The sequence below is a fragment of the Varroa jacobsoni genome, unplaced genomic scaffold (genome assembly GCF_002532875.2).
Source record: "Varroa jacobsoni isolate VJ856 unplaced genomic scaffold, vjacob_1.0 scaffold_537, whole genome shotgun sequence".
In the NCBI taxonomy this organism is placed as follows: domain Eukaryota; kingdom Metazoa; phylum Arthropoda; class Arachnida; order Mesostigmata; family Varroidae; genus Varroa; species Varroa jacobsoni.
In genome coordinates this window covers 101,841-116,670 of record NW_019213439.1, presented here as the reverse complement: position 1 = coordinate 116,670, position 14,830 = coordinate 101,841, and the positions used below count along the sequence as shown (strand labels likewise).

Here is a 14,830-nt window from a genome sequence, read left to right as displayed (position 1 = left end):
TACCCACACAATCCAGAAACTTAAGCACGTACCTGCCACAAAGACAAAAGTGTACGTAAAGCCTTTAGTGTATACCAAACATTCATTACAATTAATGTTTATATACGCTTACAAAGGAACTAAAGTTTTCAATAATAAATTAATTTTTGAAAACGGTACGCGGTATTTTTTAAATTATTAAAAATCTTAGCATTAAAAACCGGGTTAACTTAGGGCGAACGCAAAACTCATTGGATAAGCAGTTATCTGCTAAATACTATGGTGTAGACTGTAAAATTCGTCGCTGACTCAACCTGCAATTATCATTATGAGATATTTTTGGACCTTTTTTTCCTGCTCCAAAAGGCTCTCTCCACTTTCGTCTGCTCAGATCAACTCGCACGTAGTTGAGCTTTTGATTAAGTCGTCTAATAGCGGGTTTCTCCCGCCCTCCTGAGTGCCTGGGTCGTAGAACGAAGCGATAACGGACATCATAGGGTAAGAAGGTTCCTGTTCTTTTAGCACTGGATTGATGCTAGCAATTCAGCAGACGTCGAATGATAATCATAGTTTAAGCGAACGAGAAGGTTCGGCGATTTAGAGTGACTTTGTCAAAGCCATTCGTGAAATCCATTTTTGCTTCAGCATATATGTAAGTAAACCATGAGAAGCATTTAAAACTTTATGTAGCGTAATTTATCCCAACTTGATTTATAAAAACCGCATTACCAAAAATATTTTTGTATGCATTGGAAAAACAAGAGATTGCAAACGAATCACTGGGCGAAGGTCACCCTATATAACTTTTCTATAGTAGATTTAGAGGTTGAATAGTTAGTCGTGTGTTTTATTGCAGCAGGAAACGCATCACTAAAACAACAAAAAGCGGGCATAGCCAAGACAAATTCAACCTAATGAAAATATACTCTTAGCCAGGTGCTTCTTACGAGTCACGAGCCATTGGAGCAGGGGCTTCGCAATTCCGTATCAGGAATTTTATATTACAATCGATGCTCTTGTGTATCTGCTTGTGGCTTTTATAAAAAATGTGTCCAGTATGACGATTCAATTAGCTGTGTTATATTCAATTCCAAACAAGGGCCGACAGTCGACTATTGAGAGTAAGAAGAGTAGCGGTCATCTGGTACGACCGTAGCCGGTCAGTGCTTTATAGGGTTCGCTTGCATGAATGTTAAAGCCAATTTATTGCTACTAGCGCCATTTCTAATATGTTATGAACTAACTGACAACAAGCCTTAAAATTAAAATACTTAAAAAAGCCGATTCAGTCTGTCTAGTTACCGTAAATCGTCGTACATTGTTATGTTTCAAATAACGTCGATAGACTATTTGCTTGACCAAAGCCTGCAGTCGTCACGTATTTAGCCCGACAATCACGCCATTATAACATTGCAGCCCATTTTTGTAAATGAGGGGCACTCATTTTATTTAAAAGAATAAGCAAAGACTGGCGATCTGCAATAAGGATGTATTTATTATTGTGCAAAATAATTTAAGTTTTTTGCATGCAAATCTAAGGGTTCAGGCTTTTTTCTATTTGGTAATAGCTCTCCTCAATTCAAGTAAACGGTCTGCTTGCATGACAAACGACCTTTTCAGTGTCGTCCGGAAATATACACAAAACAGTAGCTCTGATTCCGTATGAACTTGCGTCATAACTGCTAATAAATTGGTAGTTGAATTATTACAACAGGAAATTAATAAAATCAAAATATTTTTTATTTTATAGAGATTTCGTCCTTTTATTTCATCCCTTCCTTTCAGTGGATATAGTGCAGCCAATACAGTATACTTCATCTCGCAAAAAGTTACTGGTACCTTAATTTTTAAGTCGAGCTTTTAGATGTGGAGACAACTTCTCTAGTTTTCATTATGATTTTCTAAAGTTGTGTTTGGTGCAAGGATCGAGATATGCTATGGTTTCACTTCGACCTATATTTAACTTTGAACAGTGACCAATTTTATTAAAGAAAGCTTTTGAGGTATTCGCGGACACAAATCCTTTATAACGGTATCAGCTTCTACATATAAGTCTCTACCGTGTATAGCCAATAAAAGTATTTACTTTCAGTTAATTAACATTTACAATGTTAATATATCATCTGGTATTGCCAAAACTAATAATAACCGTTAAATATATCACTTAGTCTAGTTTATAATCTGCACAAAGCTTAATACGGCGTTATAGTAAGTGATAATAGAAGGTGTGGTGTCCTGTGAGTGATTAATAAGTTTCAGAAGATTATCTATTCTAGTTTCCAGCTTCAGTAAATTGGCATAGGAAACAAATATATGGTCTTACTGAGCGTAGAGGCCCGATATGCATTGTATTTTAGGAAAAAATATGCCTTTTATTTCACAAAGAGAACTAAATCAAAAGAAGATACTTTGTTGTACTATATTTTTTTGATGTCATGAACGTGCTTAGATTCCATGGAAATATTAAACATACGGTGCTAGGTTAAACGCTTCCTAGATATTTCCGTTAATAGCCCTAACATTGAAGCTATAATCATGAAGTTGATAAAGAGAATATGGAATATCTGTTTATTTTTTATTTACTGTCGATGCTGACCGTTCGATTGAAATAACTGTTTTTTAATAAAGGTGAGAGATTGCATCTACACTTTGTCGCTACTAGGTAGGTAAACTTAAAACCTAATTCAAGGCAGTGTGAGACGTGTTACCAGCGGTTGAATTTTTTTTGTTAGGATCTGCATTAATGTAGTACCAGAGAATACTGGACAAATAGATTGCCAGCCTGAACTCTCTGCTTTAACCAGACGAGCTTAGTCCTGCGATATGTGAGCTCGGTCGTGCGTTCCAGCGAGCGTCTTCCACGTTCTGTACTAGGCTAGCTTGTTGCTCTTTTTTAAGACTGTCTTCCATAAGAATACTTTTGGCGAACCGCTTTCTAAGAGCCCATTGCTCTTTATGACTCAGCCCGGCCTTAAACAGTCAGTTTAATGCGGTTCTTATTTTTCGGTTGGCATGCCTATTTTTGAGTAAATTGAAGGTTACGCAGGATGCTGGCATATATCCAGCATTGTGTTCCTCTTTTGCTCCGATGCACGCAGTACGCCAATTGGGCTTTTGGTTGTCTAATTTGTAGATACAGCTAAAAGTTTCCACATCTAATGGCAAGTACGACAAGATAATACGTGCCTCTTTCCCTGCATTGTCTATGCAGTCTTTAAGATACGGGGTTACGTTCCGTAGGATTATTATAAAGTTGCATGCAAGAGCAACTTTCAAATTTTTGCTGGCATCTGCGGTCAAGTTGGACCGACGTTATTTCCTCTTTTCTGCTTTTAGGTCTCATAAGATGGCGGCTGGACTTCTATTCGTAAGGTGCTGACGACTCTACACGCCTGTATCACTTTTGGCGTAAAAATGCAACGGGTTTCCTGAAGTGAACTGCCTGTGTGCTTTTTTAAGTTCTTTATGAAAGCCCATACCATAGTGCTACAAAGTACGCACTCCAAATTAGCCTTTTAAGTTCTACCCTCGTTAGGGCTGTAGATGTTATAAGCATAATCAGTTGAGTGGCGACCGAGTCGCTTGGCTGATTTCGGCTATGTATGGGATTTTTTTCATGAACTGATCCAATAGATGTGTAAGTATCTGATTCCAAAGAATTCATTAGGAGCCCATTGAATTTTATTTCGCGATTACGGCTAAAGCAAATGCTATATTGTGAGCTACGTTGTGCTTCTTAATAAGCGCTAATGTCAGGCCATCCTCTTCAGCCCAACATGATATATCATTCAAACCGTCGTTTACCCTCGCTTGGACCAATTCAGATATGTAATCCTAGATCCTTCCTGTATGCTATGAATTCAGTGCCTGCTGGCAGGTCCGTGAATCGCAGGGTCCCGCCATAAGCAAAGTTCTACGGTAATAGTTTGATGACGGACGCCTGGGGGAGACTACTTGTCATCTGGAAGGCCGTGCCATCACGGTGTAAGTTCTTGTTTTTGGAACAGATTAATATCACAATAATGTTGCTCTTTTTTAGTCTGCGAAAGATAAGTTTCCGCGAAAAAATGCTAAAAACATTTTTGATGTTAAACAGAATTATAAGGAATAAATCTCCAGCTTCCTCGTGAACTCCTTGACTGTTTTGCCTTTGATGCTACTTGGCGGACAGTCGTAAGCACTGACGGTATCTTGGTTGAGTATACGGTAATCAATACCGTTGTTTCGCAATGTTCTGAGCTGTAATTGAGAAGTAATTGCTGCAGGTCTCTTCGCTAACGTGTCAAAAAAACATATGGGCCTGTTAGCTATCTTTTAAGAATCAGCACTGCTTTTTCTTTCTTCCGGGTACCGGAAAATATTTCTTTTCGGAGAGCTTTCGAAAAAGTTTAGACAATCGAAGAATAGGCAAAACAAATAATAGTCGTTATGCATCTGTGCATCTAGCAAAGCAGCCGGACACTACTGCATATCGAAGAAGCACATGGCTAGTTTATAAGGCGAAAGACGGCCTAGCGAAAAGTTACATGCGAGACTTTTTATTGATGTTGTATATGATATGTTGAGATCGGAACGTAACAAAAGGTTTGAATATTAAATTTCTAGCATCTATACGATAAGCAAATAGGTAAGAACGAGTCTGAACAAATTAGCTTCTTATATTTTTATGATCGGCGGAACGCGCAACTGGGAAAGACGTATTTACATTCGTCTTTTTGAGTTTGGAAGGCGTACGGAATTAACGTACAAAGTCTATTTCACGACTAATCTTTTGCAGATTTTCTACGAAAAAGCAACGGAGATGACATCGCTCAACAAACTTAATTTATTGGCACTGGATGTGGCGGGAAAGCGTGTGGTAATGCGAGTTGATTTCAACGTACCTCTGAAAGATGGAAAAATTACCAATAATCAAAGAATTCTTGCGGCTTTACCTTCAATTAAGTACTGCCTTGATAAGGTAACAATTAAGAGCAGAATATTAATAGTTATCAGTTTACTTGTACTCTTAAAATCAGAGAAAGGCCCTTATATATCTTACCAGATGTTTTCGTAACACATTATATGTTTCTATAACAGTTGTTTTCTTATAATACTTTATTTTTTGCTAAATTGGCTAAATTTTGCCAAGGTTATTTGAAACTACCAATTTTTGGGATCCAATAAGTTTTACGGTGTGAAAGGTGATATTGGTGTAGATTCCCATCATTGTTTCGTGATATATGTATATGTTATGATGATGTACTACTACAAGCATAATTTGGATTTATTCGCCCGACAACTTGTTCATGAAGCGCTATAGTGCCGGAAATACGACTTACATATCATTAGTACTCGCTGTAACACTCGACTGCGTTACCTACATTTGTATTTAAACTTACGGCGTTAGTGAGCGTTGCGTCAAGTACGGTGTCCAAAACTCGATTGAAATTTAACAACCAATATTCGACAGATATGATACGCTGCAATCCTTATATCGAAATGTTAAATAATGGCTCGGCTGCTAGAGTATGCTATTTTTGTTGATATTTGTGGTGTTTTGCAGGTAACTTTCGAAATATTCAACATGCACTTTGCAGTATTTAACATGCAACCAATTGTTGACAGAAAATGCCAATTCTGTAGGCATGTAAATGGTTACCAATCAGAAGTGGCACAGGATTCTTTGTAACACAGTTGTGCAGTTACTTCCGTAAATTTCGCGCGTTCAAAGAAACTCTGCGGAACCAGTTCTGTTTGCTAAGGCTGTTGTTGCTGGGACTACGCTTTGATACTTGGACGTACGCACTTACCCATGTTCTGCAACAAATCGCCCATCCCACATTCCCTCACATGGAGGCGGATGTCGCGCTCAATGCGCCCCATCCACTAGGTTTCGGTTGTTGGAAATTTGCATTGAACCTGCGATTCCATTTCTACATATATATATATACTGGAATAGATATGGAAACGCTTTGAAACCCGCTGCGCAATTATGCCCTTATATCCACCTGTCTTCTCAGACCTACAGAGATCGGGATTTCAGTCTGGACCTCGGTGACGAGCACATCACGAACATCTAATACCGCATTAAGTGCAAAGATGATCTCATTAAGGCGTGGATCCTCCAGCTGCGTTGGACCACTTTCGAACATCGTGGCAGGCACCAGCAGATGGTTTGCATTCCAACGAGGTCCTTTGTTTCGTGCAACATTAATACGTCGAATCGGGCTTCTGTTAGCGCGAAAATGCATATATTTAATTCAATGCGACCGTTAGCGGACACTACTGCTTTAATAGCTTTAATAACCAGTGTTGGGCTAGGCCTGCAAAATTTACTTTCAGGTCTATAAGCAAGCTCAAAAACAGGCTTATGTGGCGTAAACGCTTACAGCTGTCCCCAAAAGACAGTGTTGCCTATGCCTTAGCTCGCCTAAGCTAATAATTTGCTCTCCTATTGTTATCTACGACTGTGGCGACGACAAACCTTGACAAGCACTAATAAGCCTTACTGAAATTCACTTCATTCTTATCTAATGATAGCAACAGAAATGCATAAGCAGTAAAAAAAGGATGTTGCTGCTATATATATATATAATCACATCGAACCACCTAAATATATATAACCTCCAAAATATATATATATACAGTAGCTTTATTGGACCATTTTTGCCAGTACAGTGACTGGTGCCATCTATTTGAAGTCGTTGCAGACATTTATTTTACCACGCATTCGGAATTTATGTCAAAAAAAAAAAGGAATGTCAATATTTAAAGAATCTTACAGGATGAAGTTCATGCATTCTGCTATCATGATGTAAGATTATTTCCTGATAACCTTCTAATGAATTAGATGAAAAGGTTCCACAAAATACACTATTCCTTTGACCTGCTATCACTCGGATTGTCCATATTTATTATGCTGTATACGAGAGTTCATAGAAGTTCAAAAAATAATGTCGATATCATACTAAGGTTTAAGGAATTGTCAAGATAAAAATGAGAATTAGTGAAAGCAACCTCAAGTAAATTTTGTGGATAACAAAGAATTTTAAGCTCCTGGATTTTGGCCACCTCAATTCTCGCAATGTGAGGTCAAGCGTGATCGTGCAATAGACTGATTTAGCTCTATTTACTGATTTTGCCTATATAATGCGGAGTTTATATGAGTTTATGCGGAGTAATTATACTGCATAACATCTAGAGTAGACCACCAAACGGACACCATAAACTACTGCAGCTACACATTTGTTTCAGGATGATGTGCCGCTATGCACCCACTGGTGTGAGCTGTGATTATTGTATAAGCTGCAGTTTTAATCACAGTAAAATTCGATGGAAAAAGAGGTCACTATTATTAAAAAAGGGCAAAAAAAATTAAGATTCTACGACGTCGTTTTTGCGTTAAAATAATGTGGCACCCATTTGCCAATTTTTTCACCTTATGATTTCATACTTGTCCTATTAAATGGACTGACTTAATTTGATAATTGGCTGACAGGAATAAGTTGAATCACTTATTAGCCACTTGCTCTGCACTTATATAGCCGTAGACGTGTATTTATTCATTGGTACATATTGTAGGATTCCAATTATTACAACTCAGTTATGTTTATCTATCGGGATGTGCCTGTCACGGCTCCGGTGTCCGCTACTGCCCCGTGTGTTTACGTTTCACAGTTTAGGCCCTTTCGGATCCAGGGCCGTCATAACCACTGTTTTCCCGACTGCCATGTGTTGTAGTGTAAGGCACGTATTAGCGATTTTTTGGTAACTTCATCTTCTCTGATGAAGCTCAGTCTGCACGGAATGCCTATGCGAATAAACAAAATTGTTGCACTTGAAACTGGGTGAGTCTCAAACAATTACTTAACTCGCAACGGTCACTGTTTGGTCAGGCATGGCGACCAAAGGTGTCACCGGGCTCTTCTCTTTTCAAACATTACGATGGAGTAGTAGCAAGAGTCAATGGCACGCCTTGTTGCAAATCTTTTCTGTTTTAATTTTTTTTTTTTAATTTTTTGTGGTAAATGGTTCTACATCCTTCTGTGGACGCAAATGAGGGTATTGGAAAACATTGCACGAGAAACAGTAAATTAGTTTGAACTTAGGTTCTTAGGCTGGTTGGTCTCATTGCGCGGTAGTGACATCGCACGGCTGTGATCCACAATCTGAAACATTGTGTTCGCGAAGTGATTAGTGAACCTGGTACTGAAATTACACGGGATAGTCCGTTTCGCCAATCATTTAAGTAATTTAAGTGTTCTTTTAGAGAAGATTTGACAGGCATTGTTCTACATATCGTGCAAATAAAGCCCCCTGGGCTGAGTTATTTTAACAATCAAAATGCTCACAAAAACCCATTTTGGTTTCCAGTTAGGGTATGATGAAAAAGCTGCTGCTTTTAGGGCATCGTGTACTAAGACTGTCTGTCTGACTGTTTGTCTGTCACCCACAAATCACCCTTGAGAATGGTCGCTTCAAGTTCTTTCCAGATAGAACCTTATCGTGCGGAAAGCTGCGTATGAGGTGGAGTCAAATGAATACGCCCGACCATGAAAGTTTCTCTGTTATAAAACGTGAAACTAAAGGGATTTTTTCCTTTTTCAGTGATTTGCTCTGTATTGGTTGAGAACCCCTAAAGACCATATTCGAAAATCGTTCTTAAAATAAGATCGCATTGTGAGGCTAATTTTTGGTTTCTAACTTTTGTCATGCTACTGCGATAAAACAATCGTGATTGCTGCTAAAATACAATAATATGTTGATTTTCTGCAAGTCGATAATAGGTAGAATCAAAATCCCCTAAAAAGTTCTTATGAATTTCTGAAAGGAAACCATATGTAAAGACAACAATTACTTCTCCGCAATGCCATTACATCGGTTCAACTTTTTTTTTAATTACGTAACAATAAGTCGTTTCCTACAATATCGATATTTTAAAGACTTGCACTTGCCGCTTTAATGCTGAGACATGTTCATCGGTACAATCATTTAAGTGAAATTACGCCTAAGGGAAGCGACAAGGCTATACCGTTCATCTGTAAACATACTTAGCCTTTTATTTCTAGATAATAAAAATACAATTTGCTTGATAGCAACAGAAGGCAGGCAAACAGAAAGGGTCTGTTCGGGAGACAGCTTCTTTCTCCCGCAGAGAGTAAAGCTAATTTGAACAGGTTCACTCATTTTTAGCAATTCGTTCAGTTCGTTAAGAACCCGAGAAGGATTTATACTAGAAGGTTGTTTATTTTTAAACTCTATTTATAAAAATAAATAATGTGCACTTTTATTTAAAGTGCACAACATTTAAATTAAAAAAAAATTAAACATTGTGAATTTTTATTTTTTATTTTACGGTAAAGTAATCGCGGAGGCAAATCAACGACCCGTTAAGTATCTTTTTTTATATGATACCTCATTCAGAAATTCTGAATTTTTAAGTTGTCCTGAAGTATGCGGTCCTAGCAAGCCATATTTTACAAATAAATAGGAGAAACGGACATTACATTTTGCAGTGTGAAGCCAGAAAAGATTCAAGCTTTCAGGTGATATTTCGTATTTTCATCTCTCCAAGACGAGTGCGTTACTGAAATGCTTTATCAATCTGTGAAAAACTTTCACAAATAATCTGCCCCAAAAGTCGCATAATTATACATAATGTAAAACTAGCCAAGTTATTATGTTAACAATATGTTGCGATCTGCCTAATGGCAGTAAATATTTCCAGAATTTGCGTCTTAAACCACCATTATTTATTGTAGGTTTTAGTATCAGATAATGAACTTTTGCGAATAAACTAGATAGTATGGAGTTGAATAGTTATTGACTGTTCCCAGATGGTTTGAAGAAGCCAGGGTAATAAAGCTGAGAAATTGTGAACCAGTACCATTCTCCATTTTGTGCCGGAATTTGACGTTGCAGCTAGCGTAATTCTTATAGCTTTGTCCAAGTGTTGTCAGCTTTGTATTCTTTTACATGGCGCAAATTTTAGTGCCTTTAGTAAACATGGAACTAAAACATGACTGAATAGATTGGCGAATTATTTGCCTAATTGTATCAAATGAGGCACACGTTCTTTGATTCAATTACATTCACGTGACGTTTTTTTTTACTGTATTGCACGGGTCGATTAGATAACACTGTTATGTGTTTGATACTCATCATCTTATTTGCCATTCTATTTCAGGGTGCAAAGTCAGTTGTGTTAATGAGTCACTTGGGTAGACCTGACGGTCAATCAAACTCAAAATATAGCCTTGCGGTGGTTGCAGAAGAACTAAATCAACTTCTTGGAAAAAAGGTATTTTTTCCAACATTGCAAGTGAACCACGATCTTTGCCTGTCATACTGAGCCACTTCGTTAAAAAATAAAACACGACGTCTTAACTTACTGATAAAAGTATATTCATTTTTTTTCTTTAGCTATAAAAGACATAAGAATGAGAAGACTTGATTTGTCTCTTATTTTGTTATTTTGGAAAATATCTACGGAATCCTGGTAAATACAGCTGTCTGAATGTTTGCATGGACCGCTGGAGATTTAAGTTGCATACCCTAAGTCAGAGTTTCGCAAAAGTAGCTTATTTATATTTTAGGTGTATAACTGACAAGTTCTGCTACTAACGAGTGAAAATATTTTAGGTAATCTTTTTAAATGACTGCTGTGGTGCTCAAATAGAGGCTGCGTGCGCAGATCCTACACCGGGAAGTGTTATTCTCTTGGAAAATCTACGTTTTCACATTGAGGAGGAGGGAAAAGGCGTTGACACTGCGGGTAATAAAATAAAAGCGGATGCCTCCAAGGTTAAGGAGTTCCGTGCAAGCCTCACTAGACTCGGAGACGTGTACGTCAATGATGCTTTCGGAACAGCACATCGAGCCCACAGCTCTATGGTGGGTGTTGAGCTCCCGCGGCGCGCAGCCGGATTTCTCATGAAGAAGGAGCTCGACTACTTTTCAAAAGCGCTTGACCAGCCGGCACGGCCCTTTCTCGCCATTTTGGGCGGAGCTAAAGTTAAGGATAAGATTCAACTTATCGAGAACCTGCTAGACAAGGTGAAATTTAGCAAGAGGTTTTCACGTCGGCTAGTCTATTTAGCTACGTGAAATCAATTATCTATAAGCATGCATGGTAAAACTTAATAATAGGTTTGTATTGCGTTTTTGCAGGAAAGGACCGTCAAACCGTGTTTATATATTATATACGGCCTTTTTTTTAAAATGGGTGGCAAATCGTGTAAATTGTGATTAAGCTAGGTAAGACAAATAAATACAGAAATTGGATTAACGCCCGTCACTATCCCATACGTTCTTTAAATTCTTTTTAATACGTACGTAATGTCTGTATACATGAAAATATCAAGCAGGTTACGTAAAAATGAATCGCAGCAAACAAAGTGACATATTTGTTTCTTATAATGCGGAACTCAGCACGCCGAAATCTTGTCTAAATCCCCCAAGGTGAACATTTTTATTTTAAAGTTTGAATGCTAATTCTGTTGATATTATAAATCAAAATGATAATGATTTTAAGTTGTGTCTTTAAAGGTTCTTTCGATACGAGATTGACCGTCACAGCAAGCAAATGAATACTCAAAACAGTGTTCTAGTAACGACGTGACGTTTTCATATTAAAGTACGCGTACAACTTTTTTGGCAACGAATCTGATATATGTGTACTAGAGCAAGAGTTAAGTTAATTGTGAAAGACATTATGGACCTAAGAGTTGCAATTTAGGCCAGTTTGTGCTTGAACAAACATTAAACTAACATTATGAAATCCGCTCTTGTTGAACTAAAATATTACAAAAAAAGTTGCTATATATTATAACGAGTAAATGTGTAAATAATTGTCTCGTGATAGATACCTTTATTTAATGCTCGGAGGTATAGTAATTGGACGCAATATGTATATATAAGGCGTTTATCGGCTATATACCGTAAAAGTATCATTTGTTGGAAATATTATCTTTAAGGGATTCGCATGTACACCCTTAAACTCAACAAAGGCGATTGTATCGGGTCAAATGTTAACTAGGCTGCCCATATATATAGAACATATCCCTTACAGTATATTGACATACTAGTATACAGCCTTAATATGTAGATCATGAACTGTGACGAAGAGTCGATCAGTGAATGTCTTATTTTAAGTATAATAATTCGTCCAAATATTTAATCCTCGACCAAACGATCGGTTAGGAGGGCTTACCCCAGAAACGAATTAAATCACTGCCTGGGAGGAATGTTTTAGCCGTTAGTTAAGATTCAAGAATCGAGGCCAGATACTGTTGTGTAAATTTTTATACGTATCAAAAGTGAAACCATGCATCATGGTTTTCAGCCATGAACAAAATAATTTAAGTTCAAAGAGGCCCAGACACTACATAGTATCAAAATAATGAGTATTTTAAATACTCTGATTTTATTCAGGTGAACGAGATGATTATTGGAGGTGGTATGGCATACACTTTTCTGAAAGTTACCCGCGGAATGAAAATCGGTGACTCGCTCTTTGATGATGATGGAGCTGCGATCGTTGAGAAGCTAATGGCTAAAGCTGCAAGCAACAATGTCCAAATTCACCTTCCAAGCGATTTTGTTATCGCTGATAAGTTTCATGAGGTACGACTTAGACTGAGTAATTATGATAAGACAAAACACTTGATAAGGTGTTTAATACAAACATATATAAATATAAAGAAATATAAGTAAAACACTTTATCAAGTGTTTTGTCAGTAGGCCGATAGAACAATCCTTTAGAGCTTTTTTAAACTCCCATATTTGAGGTTTTATTGAGTGTCTTTGCAAAGAAGAGAAAAGTAGGAAGCTCTGGTGGCTTTTATTAGTAAATTCGTGATACGACGTTGCCACTATAATCGGCTCTATGAAGCAAATCATGGGAAAGCCGAAATCTCTGTATTACAGGATTCTTTTAAGTTTCAACATAATAAATTTACTCATAAGTGACAGTAAATACCTATTTGAACTTCCTTTGGTTTATGGGGTACCATTATTTGCAGGATGCCACAACCGGAACTGCGGATATTTCAAACGGTATTCCCGACGGCTGGATGGGCCTAGACTGTGGTCCCAAATCAGTGGAGCTATTTGCAGGTGCTGTGAGTAGGGCCAAAACAATCTTATGGAATGGACCTGCTGGAGTTTTTGAATTTGAGAAATTCGCTGTCGGCACAAAAGGATTGATGGACGTTGTCGTGGCTGCTACCGACCGAGGAGCAGTTACGATTATCTGTGGCGGCGATACAGCAACTTGTGCTGCTAAATGGGGAACTGAAGACAAGGTACATAAAGATATATATCAGGTTCTAGTATTACTGATATCACTAAAGTATTGCTTATAAACGGCAGTAAATATTTTACTATTGGTTATATAGTTACTATTGGATAAATGAAAATACAGTAATATAAACTTATAATTTTTTAGCTGTCATTTTATCTGTATAGCTGTAACTTTTATCAAACTGTTTTTGAACAAAGGGAACTGTGAAATCCTTGTGTGTGGATAATAATGCCTAGAACATGGTTACTTTTAATCACTTATTAAGTAGTAAGCTGCATATTTAGTTATTACATATGTGCTTTTACAGGTATCACATGTCTCAACGGGAGGAGGGGCCTCTCTCGAGCTCCTTGAGGGTAAAATTTTGCCTGGTGTAGCAGCACTCTCAGACGCTTGAACCAACGGATATTTAATCTATAATGAGTACGGACTTGCCCTCGGTTCGCGTATATATAATATATATATATATGATCCAACACTCAACCACATCAAAGATTATCATGATAATACTATAGATGTTAAAGACAGGTCTAACAGAAACTGCTTAAATATGGGTATATTGGGTATAACGCGCGTTTTAGAACAAATGTGTTTCGGTAAAATACGTTACGAAAAACTTCGTAGAGCTGTTTTCAAATTCTCAAATTTCTCTTCTCCCAAAAGAAACGAATTTATGAGAATTTGAAAATAGATCTATAAAGAGCCTTACTGGTACATAATTCAAATCTGCAGCAGAACTGTTCGAAATCCTTTATACTTTGCCTAAAGCTCTTGGCCATAAACGAATTCCTGTAAGCGGTACTGTTATAATGGATACTGTGTATGTAATTTTGAGCAGAAAAAAATAAATGAGATTTGTTTTCATTAATTTTTGGTGATGTTTTCTGGTATGTTTTTATTTTACCCAAATTCAACACAGCAGAACGGCTAGGAGAAGAGTTAAGAAATTAAATATAGCTGAGTCTGTTTTCATTAAAAATCAGGGCTTCAATGTTTGAACTCACCTCTTGTTCTAATTTAGCTGGAAAAACTTTTATTCAGTCAGAAACAAATGCCTAATATCTCTTATGAAAATGGTGTCTTTCTGGAAACAAAACAATGATGATCACTATTGGTTTGCACAGTAATAGTGCGTAGCGTCAAAAATTAAAGTCTGAAATTTCTAAAATGTCTAAATTTCAATGCTACTTTTAGCGTATTTATAAATCAACTTTTTATCCTTAGCTGTGCCAGCAACCCCCGAAACTCGCCACAAAGACCGTTCGGCGCAGTGGGCTACGCTAATGTCATTAGCGCCCTGATGAAACACAGTTATCGCAGTTCAGATAATTCTATTGCGACATGACAAATCAATACGGTGGTAAATGAGTACGTGAGATAGACATTGAGGACACAAGTTCTAAATGAATACCGCGCATGCCTATACAGGTAAACAACAAGTGTACGGTTCTAGGGGCTCCTCTTTCAAGCCTATGTGGAAATGACCGTAGAGTCAGTTCTATGGAAGCGAACGGAATGATTCGTGATTCGTTCCAAAGACAGCGGTGCCCGAATTTGGTCGACAG

General features: G+C 37.5%; 1 protein-coding gene across 4 annotated transcripts; it reads left to right on the top strand.

Moving 5' to 3' along the window:
• Positions 1-460: 460 nt before the first annotated feature.
• Pgk (phosphoglycerate kinase) lies at positions 461-14,133 on the top strand. 4 transcript variants are annotated; one of them, XM_086968624.1, is made up of 7 exons: positions 461-477; positions 4,757-4,939; positions 10,148-10,261; positions 10,603-11,016; positions 12,394-12,585; positions 12,985-13,266; positions 13,573-14,133. In XM_086968624.1, exons 2-7 carry the CDS (start codon positions 4,781-4,783, stop codon positions 13,660-13,662), a joined length of 1,251 nt encoding a protein of 416 aa, XP_086824750.1. In that variant the 5' UTR covers positions 461-477; positions 4,757-4,780; the 3' UTR covers positions 13,663-14,133. The 4 variants fall into 4 exon arrangements, with proteins under 4 accessions (XP_086824750.1, XP_022690325.1, XP_086824751.1 ...); XM_022834590.2 differs by lacking the exon at positions 461-477 and adding an exon at positions 484-631; XM_022834591.2 differs by lacking the exon at positions 461-477 and adding an exon at positions 3,844-3,963.
• Positions 14,134-14,830: the final 697 nt, after the last annotated feature.

Coding starts and splice junctions, on each gene's coding strand:
- Pgk (XM_086968624.1), top strand. CDS start 4,781: ATGACATCGCTCAACAAACTTAATTTATTGGCACTGGATGTGGCGGGA. Junction 11,017..12,393: donor TCGAGAACCTGCTAGACAAG/GTGAAATTTAGC, acceptor GATTTTATTCAG/GTGAACGAGATGATTATTGG. Junction 13,267..13,572: donor AATGGGGAACTGAAGACAAG/GTACATAAAGAT, acceptor GTGCTTTTACAG/GTATCACATGTCTCAACGGG.